General features: G+C 38.6%; 1 protein-coding gene across 2 annotated transcripts in view; it reads left to right on the top strand.

Annotated features, from left to right (window-relative positions):
• The window catches only part of LOC133558394 (catechol O-methyltransferase domain-containing protein 1-like), a 22,178-nt gene extending 4,087 nt beyond the window's left edge, over positions 1–18,091 (top strand). For both annotated transcript variants that reach the window (XM_061909751.1, XM_061909750.1), the window contains exons 2-7: positions 1,977–2,098; positions 3,069–3,174; positions 6,239–6,357; positions 6,559–6,613; positions 17,523–17,656; positions 17,733–18,091. In XM_061909751.1, the coding sequence (XP_061765735.1) occupies positions 1,997–2,098; positions 3,069–3,174; positions 6,239–6,357; positions 6,559–6,613; positions 17,523–17,656; positions 17,733–17,885 (669 nt within the window). In that variant the 5' untranslated portion in view covers positions 1,977–1,996 and the 3' untranslated portion in view covers positions 17,886–18,091. The remainder of the gene's footprint in view (positions 1–1,976; positions 2,099–3,068; positions 3,175–6,238; positions 6,358–6,558; positions 6,614–17,522; positions 17,657–17,732) is intronic.
• Positions 18,092–18,239: the final 148 nt, after the last annotated feature.

The following is an 18,239-nucleotide window of genomic DNA, read 5'->3' as shown; positions in this document are numbered from 1 at the left end:
GGTATGGGGGTGCATTAGTGCCCAAGGCATGGGTAACTTACACATCTGTGAAGGCACCATTAATGCTGAAAGGTACATACAGGTTTTGGAACAGCATATGCTGCCATCTAAGCGCCGTCTTTTTCATGGACGCCCCTGCTTATTTCAGCAAGACAATGACAAGCCACATTTAGCTTGTGTTACAACAGCGTTGCTTCATAAAAAAGGAGTGCGGGTACTTTCCTGGCCCGCCTGCAGTCAAGACCTGTCTCCCATCAAAAATGTGTGGCGCATTATGAAGTGTAAAATACGACAGCGGAGACCCCGGACTGTTGAACAATTGAAGCTCTACATTAAACAAGAATGGGAAAGAATTCCACTTTCAAAGCTTCAACAATTAGTTTCCTCAGTTCCCAAACGTTTATTGAGTGTTGTTAAAAGAAAAGGTGATGTAACACAGTGGTGAACATGCCAAGTGTTGCAGCCATGAAATTCTAAGTTAATTATTATTTGCAAAAACAAATAAAGTTTATGAGTTTGAACATCAAATATCTTGTCTTTGTAGTGCATTCAATTGAATATGGGTTGGAAAAGATTTGCAAATCATTTTATTCCGTTTATATTTACATCTAACACAATTTCCCAACTCACATGGAAACGGGGTTTGTACTTATTGTAACAACAAAATTGACACGACTAAACACGTACAACGTAACGTTAAAGAGCGGGACAATGACAAAAATTTTGCACATTTAAAAAATAAAAAAAACTCACATGCACATAAGTACTCACAGCTTTTGCCCACTACATTGTTGATGCACCTTTGGCAGCAATTACAGCCTCAATTATTTTTGAAGGAAGGATGCCCATGAGCCCACTTTTTTCTATGCATTTTCTATATTTTTATGACTATTTACATTGTAGATTGTCACTAAAGGCATCAAAACTATGAATGAACACGTGGAGTTATGTACTTAACAAAAAAGGTGAAATAATTGAAAACATCTCCATCCATTTTCTACCGCTTATTCCCTTTTGGGGTCGCGGGGGGCGCTGGCGCCTAGCTCTGTTTCTGGTTTCTTCAAAAGACTGTAGCCAACCTTTGCTCTGATTACTGCTTTGCACACTCTTGGCATTCACTCCATGAGCTTCAAGCACACCTGTGAAGTGAAAAGCATTTTAGGAGACTACCTTTTGAAGCTTATCAAGAGAATGTCAAATGTGTGCAAAATATTAATCAGAGCAAAGGGTGGCTATTTTGAAGATACCAGAATATAAAACACGTTTTCAGTTATTTCACATGTGTTCATTCATAGTTTTAATGCCTTCAGTGACAATCTACAATGTAAATAGTCATGAAAATAAAGAAAACGCATCGAATGAGAAGGTGTGTCCAAACTATTGCCCTGTACTGTATATTAGCAAATATAAAAAAAAAATATATATATATATAGGTTATTACGTTTATTTTGTGTGGACTTTTGAGGACAAAATGTATTTATTACATTTTGGAATAAGTCTGTAACATAACAAAATGTGGAAAAAGTGAAGCGCTTTGAATACTTTTGGGATGCACTGCATGTGAGCTGCTGCACCAGCGTTAGAATCACATTTTACCAGCGACATCATGCAAAGTTAGCCCGTTTGCTGGAGAGACAAAAGATCACACTTTCAGCTAATACAAGTAGACAGTACTTGATTTTAAGATGTGTAGCGAAGCGTGTGGTGGGCGTAGACAGACATCTACCTAGGGGGCGGGTCAGAGAAGTTAACATGTCCATGAGGAAGGAGCTTTTCCCTTCCTGTCACGATGGATTGAAAACCCAGAACTTCTGAGTGCTGGCGTCAAAAAAATAAATTTCTGCAAGATAAGGGACCGATAAGATAATATATGCTACTAGTTGCACCAAAGTTTCCCAAGTCAACATCCACTTCCACTCCACTTTTCCAATTTATTGCCCTTTCTGAGCATGTTATCGTTCATTTCTGGCCTTCAGTGAAGAGAAAACCGTTCAGAATGATCTCCAAAAGTCACTGCGGCGGAAAAAACGACCCGCTGATGCAGTACGTCCTCCGTCACTCCATGAGGGAGCATCCCGCCTTGGCCAAACTCAGAGAGGTGAGCATGTTTTATTGTCAGCGTTATCTATATCAGACATGATCGGGTTTTATGGCGTGTGCATAGACCATATCTCGATATGCGATATATTACAATATTTTGCCTTGGCCTTGAATGAACACTTGATGCATATAATCACAGCAGTATGATGATTCTATGTGTATACATGAAAACATTCTTCTTCATACTGCATTCATATATGCTACTTTTAAACTTTCATGCAGAGAGCGAAATCACAACTAAGTCAATTGACCAAAAGTGTATTTATTAAAGTTAAGTGTATTTATTAAAGTTAAATGTTAAATGGAAAGTTAAAACAAATGGCACAAACATTCAAATCATTTCCAAAACATAAAGTGCAAGATTGTCAGAGACATTTTAAGTGTCAAATAAAAATGAGCTGCTTAATAGGAAATCAAATAGTATTCGTCCTTCACTATGTGGTAGGTTACTACAGTTATGAAATTCTCTTCATTCTCTAGCGAGTGACTTTTAAAATGAAGTTACATATTAGCAGTAATGCTACTTTTTATAGCAACGCTTTTGCCCCACACTTGACAAATTACGGTTGTCTGTTCAACATATTCCCTCTTGAAGCCGAACCACTGCCAGACGATGGACCCCCTGCTGTTTTTATTGGGAATTAAGTCTTCCTTCATTTGTTACCAGATCTGCACCTTCTTTCTTTCGTATTAACACTCGTACGGCTACGTTAGCAGCTAACATAGCCCAGTCTGCTACCTCTTTGCTGGGCGAGGGCGTATACGTAAGTGACGTGTGTAAGTTTGTGCGCCTGCTGTCTGTGAGAAGGAGAGTCAGGAAAGAGTGAGAAGAGCTAAAAGCAACTGCGTGAGAACGTATACTCGAATATTACGATATTGTCATTTTCTATATCGCACAGAGACAAACCCGCGATATATTGTATATATCGATATATCGCCCAGCCCTACGTGTGCATTTGTGCTTTCAGACGACACTGGAGCAGAACGGCAACCGTATGATGGTGGCCTGTGAGCAGTCGCAGTTCATGGCCAATTTGGTCAGACTGATCAAATCCAAGAAGGCCATAGAGATCGGTAACATCACAATTTCTTATTTTTTTCTGCTTAAAGAACTCACTCACCATTACATACTTAATAGCTCTCTTTCTTAAGGAGGAATAGAATATCTCCTTAAATAGTGCCAGAAGCATTCATTTAATCAAATGCCAATTAGGGGTGAAAGGGTTTAATTAAGTGGCAACAAACGCATTATAATTAGATTGTTGATGAATTGTGTTTTGCTGGCAGCAGAGGTCATGGAGAGTTGGGCTAATCTGCCTCCACCCTGGGGCACAACTAACTAATCCTGGCGGCATCATTTTCCTCCATCTGACATGGAAACTGGAGTTTAGAGCATTTAAAACAGGAGTGTCAAACTCAAATACAGAGTGGGCCAAAATTTAAAACTGAACAAAGCCGCGGGCCGAGGTTGAACAGATGAATCTTTTAAATAGGGACCCAAACAAGTTTTTCATTGAATATTGAACAAGCAAGGCTTATATAACTTTATAGTGACATGCAAAATTGAGTTTCAAATAATAATAATAATAATTTAAAAATATCAATGGCATATCAAATCAAATTTAAATAAAAATTGAACGCTTCTTTTGTATTTGCAGCCTTCTGAGGTAAATATTAACATTGACTTTTTCCAGAGGCTAATACATTTGAAAATAAAATAATGAATAAATCCACCATTCAGGCCTTTTTTCTGCTCAGTTAATGTCGGGGCTCAGGTAGGTGGGTTAGGGGGGCGGAGTTTGTTGGTAGCAGGGAGGGGATGTATATTGTAGCGGTCCGGAAGAGTTAGTGCTGCATTAGGTTCTGGGTATTTGTTCTGTTGTGTTTATGTTGTGTTACGGTGCAGATGTTCTCCCGAAATGTGTTGGTCATTCTTGTTTGGTGTGGGTTCACAGTGTGGCACATATTTGTAACAGTGTTAAAGTTGTGTATATGGCCACCCTCAGTGTGACCTGTATGCTGTTGAGCAAGTATGCCTTGCATTTACTTACATGTGTGTAGAAGCCACATATATTACGTGACTGGGCCGGCATGCTGTTTGTGAGGAGGAAAAACAGAATTGACGACAGGTTGTAGGGGACGCTAAAGGCAGTGCCTTTAAGGCACACCCCCGATATTGTTGTCCGGGTGGAATTCGGGAGAATGTTTGCACCGGGAGATTTTCGGGAGGGGCACTGAAATTCGAGAGTCTCCCGGGAAATCGGTGAATGCGGTGTTACAGCGGCACCGCTGTATAACACCGGCGGGCCAGCTCTAATGTTAATTTGATATTGCCTCAAGGGCCAAATGAAATTACATGGCGGGCCAGATTTGGCCTGCGGGCCAGAATTTGACACCTATGATTTAGAGAAAGGGAAGATAATTTTTTCCACACAAATAATTAAATATGGGTTTTAAAAATATACTGAATATTGTGTTGTGAATAAGTATTTCCCCCCTCTCAAGTTCTTGTTTTAACCCTTGTATGGTGTTCGGGGCTGTGGGACCCGTTTTAATCTTTTAATAAAATAAAAATGATAAAATTCAATTAATTTTTCAAACTGAGACTCACTGACTAGCTCATTTTCTGTGAAGAACATATATCAGAATACATATTTAATGACCCCCCCCCCCTACACATTTCTATTACATATCAGATGAGCGAGAATGCTGTGATCACAACAAACAAGGAGAACGTCCAACAAACTGGGAAAAAAATGTACTTTAAGATTGATATTCAATATTTAAGGTAAATGTTTTGCTTATATAAATGAGTCCTTTTTATTTTTGTTTATTTCTTTACGATAAAGTTATTTACCTTACAATTACAGTACAATGGTAAGCAAGTCTACAGCAATGAGGAATAAAAGCTTATCTTCTTTTAAAAGGTTACTTGCATTATTATTATATTTTATGATTACATAACATTGTAAACACTATGTTGTAGACAAAAGCTCTTGAGTCCCTGCAAAAAGCCAAATATTTTATGAAGTAAATTATTGCGTATTGTTGTAACATGTAGCAACACAAAATAATACGTCGATTAACAGTCTAAAAGTAACATGTCTTTCTTCACTTGTTATTTTAACTGTTTAATGCATTTTTATGTATATGAAAATAGCAAATCGAAATCGCAAATGGGGCAGCACGGTGAAACAGAGGTTAGTGCATGTGCCTCACAATACAAGGGTCCTCAGTAGTCCTGAGTTCAATCCCGGCCTCGGGATCTTTCTGTGTGGAGTTTGCATGTCCTCCCCGTGACTGTGTGGGTTCCCTCCGAGTACTCCGGCTTCCTCCCACTGCCAAAAACATGCACCAGGGGATAGGTTGATTGGCAACTCTAAATTGGCCCTAGTGTGTGAATGTGAGTGTCTATCTGTGTTGGCCCTGTGATGAGGTGGCGACTTGTCTAGGGTGTACTCCACCTTCCGCCCAAGTGCAGCTGAGATAGGCTCCAGCCCCACCTGCAACCCCAAAAAGGGACAAGCGGTAGAAAATGGATGGATGGATGGATGGATGGAAATAGCAACTGCAATTTTGGAAAGAAAAATCGCAATTACGTTTGTTCTCAAAATTGTGCAGCTTTACTTAGGATGTGTTTTTCTCTTGGCTAATTGTAATGATTTTTGTTACAAGCAAAAATATGAGTTAGTCATTAGTTGGTGTAGAAAATGCCACAGTGAACCGTGTAAGATCTGCCTAAAACATCTGGTCTTACTCGCTAGCAGTAGCTTAAAGCAAGAGATGGACGTACTGTAACTGTTTGCCAACCACGGGAAGGAAGAAATTGAGGTTTGATGACAGTACTGAGAAGAAGTGGATGATATTCATTGAATTAAACAAAGAAATTATGAAAAACATGACCAAGTGTGTCGCAAGATGGGCGAAGCAAATCGAGCGTATCACTGCTAGTCTGCACCATGAAGTCATAAAGCCAGCCAAGAATGTTGTGTAGACGTTATTTGTGCATTGTTTGAAGAAACATTTAATGGGAAGAAAGAACATGAACTTGCCAATAAAGCCAACAAATAGGAGACTTATTGTTTTTCAAACTACAATGTGTGGCGTTGAATAAACATAAGTATCTCTCACATTGTAGGAGTGTACACAGGGTACAACACACTGAACATGGCCTTGGCATTGCCTGAGGACGGTGTCGTGGTTGCGTGCGACATCGATGAAGACTTTGTCAATGTGGGCAAACCTTTCTGGAAAGAGGTACGTAAAAAAACACTATTTGACGAGGAGTAGACTCATGGTCATGTGCCGCAAAATGTTGCTGAACACAGAAGTCTATTTATTACCAGTGACTGCTTATGAATTTCCTGTGGTTTATCGGAAATCCTTAAAGGTTCATCTTTTTGTCCACTTCTCATTGTTTGTGCAAACGTCCTAAAAATGACTCTGATTTCTTTGCAGGCAGGGGTGGAGAAAAAGATTGATCTGCGCATTCAGCCGGCATTGAATACATTGGGTAAAGCGATGCACTTGGATCAATACATTTAAAGGGGACTTGCACTTTTGGGGAATTTTGCCAATTGTTCACAATCATTATAAGAGACAAAAACACACTTTTTTTTTTTTTTTTTACAATTTTAAAGATTAAAAAAACACCTGAAAGATGGGGCTAATGGGAGTCACCATTGTAGCCTTCAAAGTCCTTTAAAACAAAAACCCATTTTGTATACACACTCCAAGTATATATATGATGTAGTAACAGTCTGGTTCATAACAATATGTTATATGTTCAATATTTACCCTATTTTGATCATTTTAATCATTTCCGGGACTGATTTCTTTCAGGCATTGATTTCTGTTTCCATAGCAATGCACGTCTGACTTCTGGCAACAATTTGTGTTCCTACTTCCGGAATTAAACATGAGTGTGTGTTCTAATCATGGCAGACTTGGTAACAGACAACAAAAACAACTATTTTTGGACAAATGAGGATTCACAACCTTATACTTTTAAAGCTAAATATAGTGCTGCAAAAGCGATTTGGACGCTATAAATATATAGCTTGGAGACAAGCTATTTCGACATAAATGGCGTGCTTACCCAAAATCAACAGGAAATGTCCCCGGCCAGCTGGACTAGACGAACAACTGTCCTCCGAGAGAGTCACTTTAATATCGATCATGATACACGTAACATGTCATGCGTGTTAGGACAACTGCAGTCCAAATGCTGTCTGGCTGGCTGTGTACAAACAAAACATGAAATAATACTTGGCCTTTTTTTAATATCGCAATATTTGTAGGCCATATCGCGATATACGATATATATCTCGGTATTTTGCCTTAGCCTTGAATGAACACTTGATGCATATAATCACAGCAGTATGATGATTCTATGTGTCTACATTAAAACGTTGTTCATACTGCATTAATATATGCTCATTTTAAACTTTCATGCACAGAAGGAAATCACAACTGTATTTATTAAAGTTATTAGCAGGTGACTTTTCAAACGATGCTACTTATTAGCAGTTATGCTACTTTTGGTAGCAACGCTTGTGCCCCACCCACACTTGACAAATTACGTTTGTTTGTTTGACATATTCCCGCTTGAAGCCGAACTACCGCCAGACGACGGACCCCGTGCTGTTTTTCTTTGGAATTAATTCTTCCTTCATTTGTTACAAGATTCGCACCTTCTCTCTCTCTCTCGTATTATCCCTCGTACGGTTTCACTAGCATCACAGCTAACGTTAGCCGAGCTGGTACCTCTCTGCTGGGTGAGGGCGTATACGTACCGTATGTGACGTATGGCGTGACAGTATGTGATGTGTGTAAGTTTGTGTGCTCACTGTCTGTGAGAAGGAGACACAAGGAGTGAAAGAGCTTGTAGTGTAATGCCCGCAGCAAAAAGCAACTGCGTGAGAACCTATACTTGAATATTACGATATAGTCATTTTCTATATCACAGAGAGACAAACCCGCGATATATCGCCCGGCCCTACTTTACAGATACTGTAATATGATTGTTCATGTTTTTCAGTCAGTACAGATTGGTGTCCTATAGCAGTGTAGTGCATTACAAACTGAAACATGTTTGTGTTGTTGTAGAAGCCAGCTTATCTCTTGCCGAAGTTAGCTTTTACGGCTAATAACGTACTATATGTTACTACGATAGAAAAATAGTTCCTCGATGTTCACTCTTACAATAACAATGTCGCTACAGCTTGGTTATTATACAGGTTACGGAAATGTAAATTAAGTATTATTGACGTTTAAATGCATTTTTAAAAGTGATTTAGAGGTCGAATTGATTGCTCAAATTAGCTGCATTACATGCCAGCTATATAAGCCGTTTTTTATATGTTAAAAAAGCGGGAAAAACAAAAACCTTTTGTCTTCTTGTCTCCCATAATGATTGTGAACGATAGACGGAATTCCCCAAAAAGTGCAGTTCCCCTTTCAGAACATCCTAGCCCAGGAGCCAGGAACCTTTTCGGCTGAGGGAGCCATACAAACCAAATATTTTAAAAAGTATTTCTGTGAGAGCCATATAATATATTTTTTAAACACTGAATACAACTAAATGCGTGCAGTTTTAGGTAAGACCAACATTTCTAGAGTATAATAAGTCTCTTATACGTTTTTATAACATTGTTATTCTGAAGCAAACCAACGATAAATAAAATAATTCTTACCGTTAATGCGACTTCTTGAACAGGTGCGGTAGAAACCGGATGGATGGATTAAAATGCATGAGAATGTTTTATATTTTGAACGTTATTTTTGACACTGTGATTACCAGCGGAATTATTAATTACTTACCGTGTTAAGCAATGTCAGCTAAGATTTATCTGGAGCCAGGTGCAGTCATCAAAAGAGCCACAGGTTCCCTACCCCTGTCCTAGCCCAATAACACAGGGCTCAAATTGTACCCGCTTCTACTTCTGTGGAGTCTCGGTGTGCGACTAAGAGCGCAAGGAGGAGAACAATATTTGATGTTGCAGTTTCATTTCATGCTGCAGGCTGTGTCAGAAACATTGTCACAACATGTTTATAAAGTTGGTAGTGTGTTAATTGGGATGTTCACTTGTCCTTTATCTAACTGCTAACTTTGTTGGTGTTCCAATAACATTAATACTAGCAAAAATGTTTGGTCATCTCATCGAATTGAATGCTGGCTGAGTTGTCCCTGGGAGGCACAAAGATTTTGTGTTAGATGTGAGGTGTCACTCTTAATTTGTGTTGGCCAAACTACTGCACTGAAGTACATGATTGTTGTTGAAGAACAAAGCTTGTTTATTTGACTTTATCTTCATTAGCCAAACTGCTTTGTGTTTTATATTGATATCAAAAAGTAGACAATGTTTTTTTTCATTCCACAAAATTAATTACTTTAAAAACCATTAATGTGACATAGCATTTTGTTAATGTTTTATAGTGTATAATTCCTATATGACATATTTCTACTCAAATTCTCAATGGAGCTGTCCTGATACGGCATGTACATGTACACGCATTAGTACATGTGAATGTACATAACTTAAAAAATACCTCTCTCTATGAAAATGTAAAACGAGAGATATAGGCATCATTTAATAAAAAATCTGACACGCTGATATTATCAATGAACAAAACACAAATATTTGTCCATCCATCCATTTTCTACCGCTTATTCCCTTTTTGGGGTCGCTGGCGCCTATTTCAGCTTGTCTTTAAATATAAAGATATATAATGTAGAGAATTTTTATTTGATATTACAAATTACATGATGGGCTCACATTCACAACCCAACAGTGTTTTTCCAAACATAGGGAATAGTCATGATTAATAATCGTGATTTCAATATTGATGAAAATATTCTTAATTTTTATTTTGTCCATAATCGTGCAGTCTATGTATAAGACTTGACCTCATATATTAACACAATTTTTATCTAAATGGACAAAAAGTGCAGTTATGTCTTATATCCATAAGATGTCACCTTGCACATTTTTCACATTTATTTGTATTAATTGAGAGTAGTATTTTGTGTCTGCCATATTATTTTGTTTATATGCCTGTGTTGCTTTCATATGCACAGTCAGCTTTTTACTTGAGGTACATATATACATTTTGAATGTGTGCGTTTAAAAAATAAATAAAAATAAATTTCGTTAAAAGGATTTTTGCCTTGGTGTCCTAAAATATGAGCCCTCCTTTAAGGCAACATTTGCCTTGACCTTCAAAAGTTAAAATGTGAGGCCTGCAATAAGGATACTTTAACGACAAGTCAAGAAAGCTAAATTCTACTAAAATAATGAGTTGTGTGAAAAAAGTTTGTTGTTTCAGGAATTTCTGATTGAAGTTAAAAGGAAGTAGCGATGGGTGTTATGGCCCAAAATCCTACTGGATGGAGTTGTGATTACAAGCTACATTCACAGACAGTCCCATTATTATGTGTTTATGAGGGGAAACAGGGAGCGCCAAATCTATTTGTTGTGGACCCCCACAAATAAAATTATGTACGTGAAAAACTTTGCCATGACAATACCGCAAATTTTGGTATCCATCTACTACCAAGTAAGTACAGGGCCAGTTTTGCAAATAACAATACATCTTGACTTAGTTTTTCAGGATCATTAAATTTTGATTTTTGCCTTGAACTTGTCAATCATGACTACAATCAAAATAATACAGGATTTTTGGGCCCAAAAAAATGTTTTCATACATCCATTCGTTGTCTACCATTCAAAAAACTTATTTGTGAACAATGCCTGGGCAATAAGTTGATTCATTCGATACATTCAATTTTTTTTTTTTTGATGATGATGATTAAGAAGAAAAAAAATCTATGTTTTTGCCCTCGGGAGCTTCCCTCTTAATTCCATAGCAGAGATTCACACACCTCGCAAAACACAGCGAATGCTAACGCAAACAAGAGCAAGACGCTTAATTAAAAAAAGAAGTATTGTCAGTGGTTTAGATTTGCGGCAACAGGTGAAGAACAATTGACTGCACGCTGCAAAGTTTGTTTTAAAAAAGAAGCAACACAACAAACTTATTCAGGCATATGAAAACACAGCACATTGCTAAGATGTGGTGTACATACACAATAAAAGCCTGCGTTTATCCACTTACTAAAACTATACAGTCATCCTAATGTTCTACTTGATTATTTGCATACAATGTACAATACTACATTTTCATTTACAGAGGCACATTATTCAAAACAGGTTTTATCCTTGCATTTTATAGATTTAAATAATTTATTACAATTTATTATTTAATGATTAATTGGAGTTTATTTATTTGCATGTGATGTGCAATGCTACATTTCTTTCAAGACAAAAATTAGCACTTTATTAATCTAAATGTGGGAGATTATTTGCATGCAATATTATATTTTTGATTACATAAGAGTTTTATTCAAAACAGAAGTATTGCTTCCACGAGGAAGCTCTTAATTTAGTTAATTGAAAATGATTGCATAAAAAGTAAGATTTATATCAGGTCTAAAACTAACATTTTTAATAATAAAAAATTTACTAAAAGTAAGATGCGGTGTATGCAGAGTCATTTCAAACTACAGGTGTGTGATTAAATAAAATTATCCCTGTCATTGATATTCATTGGTTTCTTTAAAAAGTAAAGAGCTTAGAACAATTTAGCAATTTATTAAAACAGTGGCCATCAACAAAATAATGTTCTTACTCCCGTTAAATTGCATCCGATTGTTATGGAAAATAAAGTCAGTTGAGCAAAATAACGGTTGGCTCTCATTCAAATCCTTTGGCTCTCAGCCCCTAATACCATGTGGGTGTCCAATAACTTATGCACTGAAGTTTGTAAACTATATATAAATATAGAAACATTATAACGATAGTGACGTGAATACAAAAAAACGAGAGAGTTTGAAAATATCGACCGCAACACGCTAGTATCGATGTGGCACTGCTCCTGCCATTGGTATCGGTCTTTGGATGGACGTGCCCACCCTCTTCAATGAGGTCTGTGGGCTCAATAAGTTTGGGGAACCTATTATTTACAAACAATTGCACAGGATAATAAGGCATATTATATATATATTGTAATATTCCAGTAATATAGGGTCATACAACTTCTTAGTTTGTCTTGTCTTAATTGCACAAGATGCAATACAACCACACAACAAACCCCAATGTGCCTCGCCACTCTTTTCTTATCATCAACGTCACTTCCCTATTTCTCCCCGGAAGTCCCACCTCCCAGCCAATGTAATTGGCCAACACTCCGTAGCCAGCCGGTACATTTATTTTTATATGTATATGGCAGAAGGGTTAGTGCGTCTGCCTCACAATACGAAGGTCCTGAGTAGTCCTGGGTTCAATCCCGGGCTCGGGATCTTTCTGTGTGGAGTTTGCATGTTCTCCCCGTGAATGTGTGGGTTCCCTCCGGGTACTCCGGCCTTCTCCCACCCCCAAAGTATTGCACCTGGGGATAGGTTGATTGGCAACACTAAATTGGCCCTAGTGTGTGAATGGGACTGTGAATGTTGTCTGTCTGTCTGTGTTGGCCCTGCGATGAGATGGCGACTTGTCCAGGGTGTACTCCGCCTTCCACCCGATTGTAGCTGAGAAAGGCACCAGCGCCCCCTGCGACCCCATAGGGAATAAGCGGTAGAAATGGATGAATGGATATATATATATATATATATATTAGTGATGGGTTGATGAGGCGTCATGAAGCATTTCAACACATTGCAAAACTGTATTGACACCATGTCGATACCGTGTCACTAAATACTGACATCTGCTGGACATTAAAAATCCCTACAGGCAACCTATGGACCGACTCAACTGACTCTGATTTTATGACCTAGTATATACAATAATATAAACCAAGTCATTGTATTTAATTTAGGATTATTTCATATCTTCATTTAAATAAAAATATATATTTTTCTTTGTTAGATACAGTCAATAAATAATGTGAACATGTATCATGACATGGAAATCTACGAGAACGTGTTGTGAATGAGGATGCTTGTGGACTGGGAATTTTTTTGTTTTTACATGCGCTCTGAATACGCACTGTTTATTGATTGTTAACGATTTTTAATGTAACCAATCAGATGGTTGTGTGGGTGGGACAATGCTGGGTGCTGAGACAGAGACAGAAGAAGCAAAGCAGCTTGTTAAGACTTTAACTTAGAAACACCCCGTACCGAATCGAAACCCCCGTACCGAAACAGTTCAATACGGCATAGCTTGGTTGGTAGAGTGGCCGTGCCAACAACTTGAGGGTTGCAGGTTCGATTCCCGTTTCCGCCATCCTAGTCACTGCCGTTGTGTCCTTGGGCAAGACACTTTACCCACCTGCTCCCAGTGACACCCACACTGGTTTAAATGTAACTTAGATGTTGGGTTTCACTATGTAAAGCGCTATATAAATATAATTCACTTCACTTCACAATACAAATACATGTACCGTTACACCCCTACTAACAGATCAAGTGGAAACTTTGAGAGAACAGGATGAAACGACAAGGAAATGAACACAAACACCTTTTTTTTCCCCGATATCTGATCAAAATATTCCCACACGGCTGAAATGATCTCTGATGGCGATAAATTACAAATGACCAACGACAAAAGTGCGGCGATTCTGTTGGCAGCAGCATCTCGTTGACGGATGCGCTTCCTTACGAACACAGTTTGGCGCGCAGGCTTTAGTTCGACACCATTCGCGTATCGGTCACGTGACCGAAACAGCTCATGATTGGTCACGTGACTTTGAGCTCGACGCATGTGCCGATGCATCGGTGTTGCCGGACCCACCACTAAAAACAACATTTAATAGGACAGTGTCGTTCTATCATAATGATAATCCATCCATTTTCTACCGCTTATTCCCTTTCGGGGTCACGGGGGGCGCTGTCGCCTATCTCAGCTACAATCGGGCGGAAGGCAGGGTACACCCTGGACAAGTCGCCACCTCATCGCAGGGCCAACACAGATAGACAGACAACATTCACACTCACATTCACACACTAGGGCCAATTTAGTGTTGCCAATCAACCTATCCCCAGGTGCATGTCTTTGGAGGTGGGAGGAAGCCGGAGTACCCGGAGGGAACCCACGCATTCACGGGGAGAACATGCAAACTCCACACAGAAAGATCCCGAGCCTGGATTTGAACCCAGGACTGCAGGAACTTCGTATTGTGAGGCAGACGCACTAACCCCTCTGCCACCGTGATGATAATGTCTGCAATTATACTTACCATTAGGTCTGCGAATCTTTGGGTGTCCCAAGATTCGATTCAATATCGATTCTTGGGGTCGCGATTTAATAATATATCGATTTTTTTCGATTCAACGCGATTCTCAATTCAAAAACGATATTTTTTCGATTCAAAACGATTCTGTATTCATTCAATACATAGGATTTCAGCAGGATCTACCCCAGTCTGCTGACATGCTAGCAGAGTAGTATATTTTTGTAAAAAGCTTTTATAATTGTAAAGGACAATGTTTTATCAACTGATTGCAATAATGTACATTGGTTTTAACTATCAAACGAACCAAAAATATGACTTATTTTAACTTTGTGAAAATATTGGACACAGTGTGTTGTCAAGTTTATGAGATGCGATGCAAGTGTAAGCCACTGTGACACTATTGTTCTTTTTTTTATTTTTATAAATGTCTGATAATGTAAATGAGGGATTTTTAAATCACTGCTATGCTGAAATTATAACTAATATTGATACTGTTGTTGATAATATTCATTTTTGTTTCACTACTTTTGGTTTGTTTTGTGTCGTGTTTTGTGTCTCCTCAGTTGCTCTGTTTATTGCAGTTCTGAGTGTTGCTGGGTCAGGTTTGGTTTTGGAATTGGATTGCATTGTTATAATTTTGTTGTGTGGTGGTTTGTTGGATTGATTAAAAAAGAATATCTATATATATATTTTAAAAAATTGATTTTTAAAAAAATTTAAAATCGATTCATAATTGCACAATGTATTTGATTCGATTCATATTTGAATCGATTTTTTCCCACACCCCTACTAACCATACTGTTAGACGGAGTTACAACTTCAAGTGACGTCATCATACAGGAACTATACACAGCTGCTTTGTTAGCGCCAATTAGCTCGCACAGGTGTGCCTATTTAAGTGTCCGGTAACGTTTCCTTGCCTTAAAATTAACATTTAGGGACAATTTATTCTAAAAAGTAACACTTGGAAGCATGAACTGATACAGACAATCGTTGTTTTTGTTTCCAAATGCAATTACACAAAGCTAATAAAGACATCGTCCTTAACATTAGTCCTAGCCAGCGCGCTACGAAGCTAATAGCTATCTGAGATTTTCACCCGGCATTTTTTTCTCTCGATAAAATAAAGAGTTGAGTGATTGTTTTACCTGAATTTGAGGTGTTGTACTCGGTTAGAGGCTTCAAGGGAGGCTCTTCTTTTTCCTGGCGTTTAACAAAAAAAAAAACTTTTTTTCCCCCCCGACTTCCGGAAACAAGTATGGCGCCAAATGCTCTGTGCAGTCGCGGGGTTATGGCGTCATACATAAAGGGGTGTGTCCCGTATTGTTCAATTGCTCTCATAAGCACAGTGATGTTTGTTTTAATACTTTTGTTTTAATATATTTAAAATGGCACAGGGGTTTAACTAAACCAGGGGTCGGCAACCCAAAATGTTGAAAGAGCCGTATTGGACCAAAAACACAGAAACAAATCTGTCTGGAGCTGCAAAAAAATAAAAGCCATATTACATACAGATAGTGTCATGAGATATAAATCGAATTATGAGGACTTTAAGGGAACTAAATGAGCTCAAATATAGCTACAAATGAGGCATATAGATGCAATATGTACATACAGCCAGCCTAAATAGCATGTTAGCATCGATTAGCTTAGTCATGCAGAGACCAAATATGTCTGATTAGCACTACACATAAGTCAATAACATCAACAAAACTCACCTTTGTGCATTCATGCGCAAAGTTATAAGTTTGGAGACAGAAAAGGCAGTGTCATAAAACACGTCTTAGAAAGTCGGAGAAAGTTATACATGTAAACCAGGGGTGCCCATTACGTCGATCGCGAGCTACCAGTCGACCGCGGGGGGTGTGTCAGTCAATCTCCAGCCAGGCTTTTAAAAAAAATAGACCTAAAAATTAGTGATCATCAATCTTCACCAAGACGTCACTTAAATGACATTCACGGTACCGGAGGGTCTTGTGAGATGACGCTGGCTGCTGCAAGATCATTATTATTAAAAATGACAGAGAGGAAGGCGAGAAACACTTTTTATTTCAACAGACTCTCGCGCCGTACCTTCCGTCAAAACTCTAAAGGCCGACTGCACATTTCCTATCTTCACAATAAAAGCCCTGCTTCATGCTGCCTGCGCTAACTAAATACAGAGTCTCGGAAAACTGGCGTGCACAAGCGATCCCTCAGAAAGCTGGCGTGCTCATCACTTGTGCACGCCAGCTTTCCGAGACTCTTATTTTGTTAGCGCAGGCAGCATGAAGCAGGGCTTTTATTGTGAAGATAGGAAATGTGCAGTCGGCCTTTAGAGTTTTGACGGAAGGGACGGCGCGAAAGTCTGTTGAAATAAAAAGTGTTTCTCGCCTTCCTCTCTGTCATTTTTTCATAATAATGAACTGGCAGCAGCCAGCGTCATCTCACAAGACCCTCGGGTGCCGTGAATGTCAATCAAGCAAGCTACGGAATTTGCCGCCAATGTTTTTCTTGTAAAGTGTATGGAAGCTGGATGAATTAGATGCCAAAAACTACCACTTTCATGTGGTATTGTACAGAAAGGACAACTTTTTTTCTCCTCCATTTTAAAATGTGGGCGTTATCATCATTACTGTCTGATTCCAATCAATGCAAGTCATCAGAATCAGGTAATACACCAACTTATATTCTTGTCTTTGTGAAAGAAAGACATCTATATGTGTTACACATGCTTGTATTATCATTAAACACATTTAACTTGTTTACAAAAATGTCTCTTCCATAAATAAATAAATATAAATGATATATATAAATGAGGTAGATCCCCTCGAGTTGGTCAATTGAAAAGTAGCTCGCCTGCAGAAAAAGTGTGGGCACCCCTGATGTAAACAAACTGTGTTGAGTTCAAGGACCGCCAAAATTAGTAGGACAAAGCGGCGCTCACCAAATACTCGAATCAGTGAGGCGTGTTTAATATAAACAGTGTGCTTTATAGCAATTAGAGAGGTTTGTGTCATGTTTGTCCTCCTACAGAAACCAAATTAAAACAAAAAATGTGTTTTTTTCCCCTCATCATTTCCATTTTTCATATATTTTTGATAAAGCTCCAGAGAGCCACTAGGGCGGCGCTAAAGAGCCGCATGCGGCCGACCCCTGGACTAAACAATCATTTGAGACTTAAATTGAAATTGTCTTTTTTTCAGATGACCTCTTGGCTGCTGGCGATGCTGAAACGTTTGACTTTGTCTTCATTGATGCTGATAAGGTGAACTATGACCCCTACTATGAAAAGTCCTTGAAGCTCATAAGAAAAGGAGGCATCATTGCCATCGACAATGTAAGATATAAAGTTGTTTTTTTTTAATAAAATAAGTCAAAGCATGCAGTAAAGTGTCACTTTCTTGCTTGTGCAGGTGCTTTGGGGCGGCAGGGTCCTGCAGCCGGCCGCCGATGACCTGGACACAGTTGCCATCGACAAACTGAACAAGAAGCTGCACCGAGATGCTCGGATCAATCTGAGCATGCTCACAATAGGAGACGGCCTTACCCTGGCTTTGAAACTGTAGTCCATTCAGTGCAATGGTGTGTTTTTTTAGTTGTAGTAAGTATAATCCATAGAATTAATTACAGAGGGGTTTTTTAACTTAATTTTGCCTCTCTGTTGACTCAACTGCAGAGTACATTGCCTCAAAAAGCATGTCTCCAAACAACTGAGATGTCTTAAATATTTTTGTATTTTAGTTTAGGATTAAATTTCTACAAAACCTTCAAACATGCTTTTTTGTTGAACAGCGGCATGAGTTTTTAGAAATGTATTTTACTTAGAAATTCAATTAACAAGAGTTTAATCATCTGACTGGGATCTTCAGCTCTCGCTGGATTGGTTCGCAGCCGAGTGTGAAGCGACCGGAATGAGAATC

This window comes from Nerophis ophidion, linkage group LG08 (assembly GCF_033978795.1).
Source record: "Nerophis ophidion isolate RoL-2023_Sa linkage group LG08, RoL_Noph_v1.0, whole genome shotgun sequence".
In the NCBI taxonomy this organism is placed as follows: Eukaryota; Metazoa; Chordata; class Actinopteri; order Syngnathiformes; family Syngnathidae; genus Nerophis; species Nerophis ophidion.
This window is presented reverse-complemented; position numbering and strand designations above follow the sequence as displayed.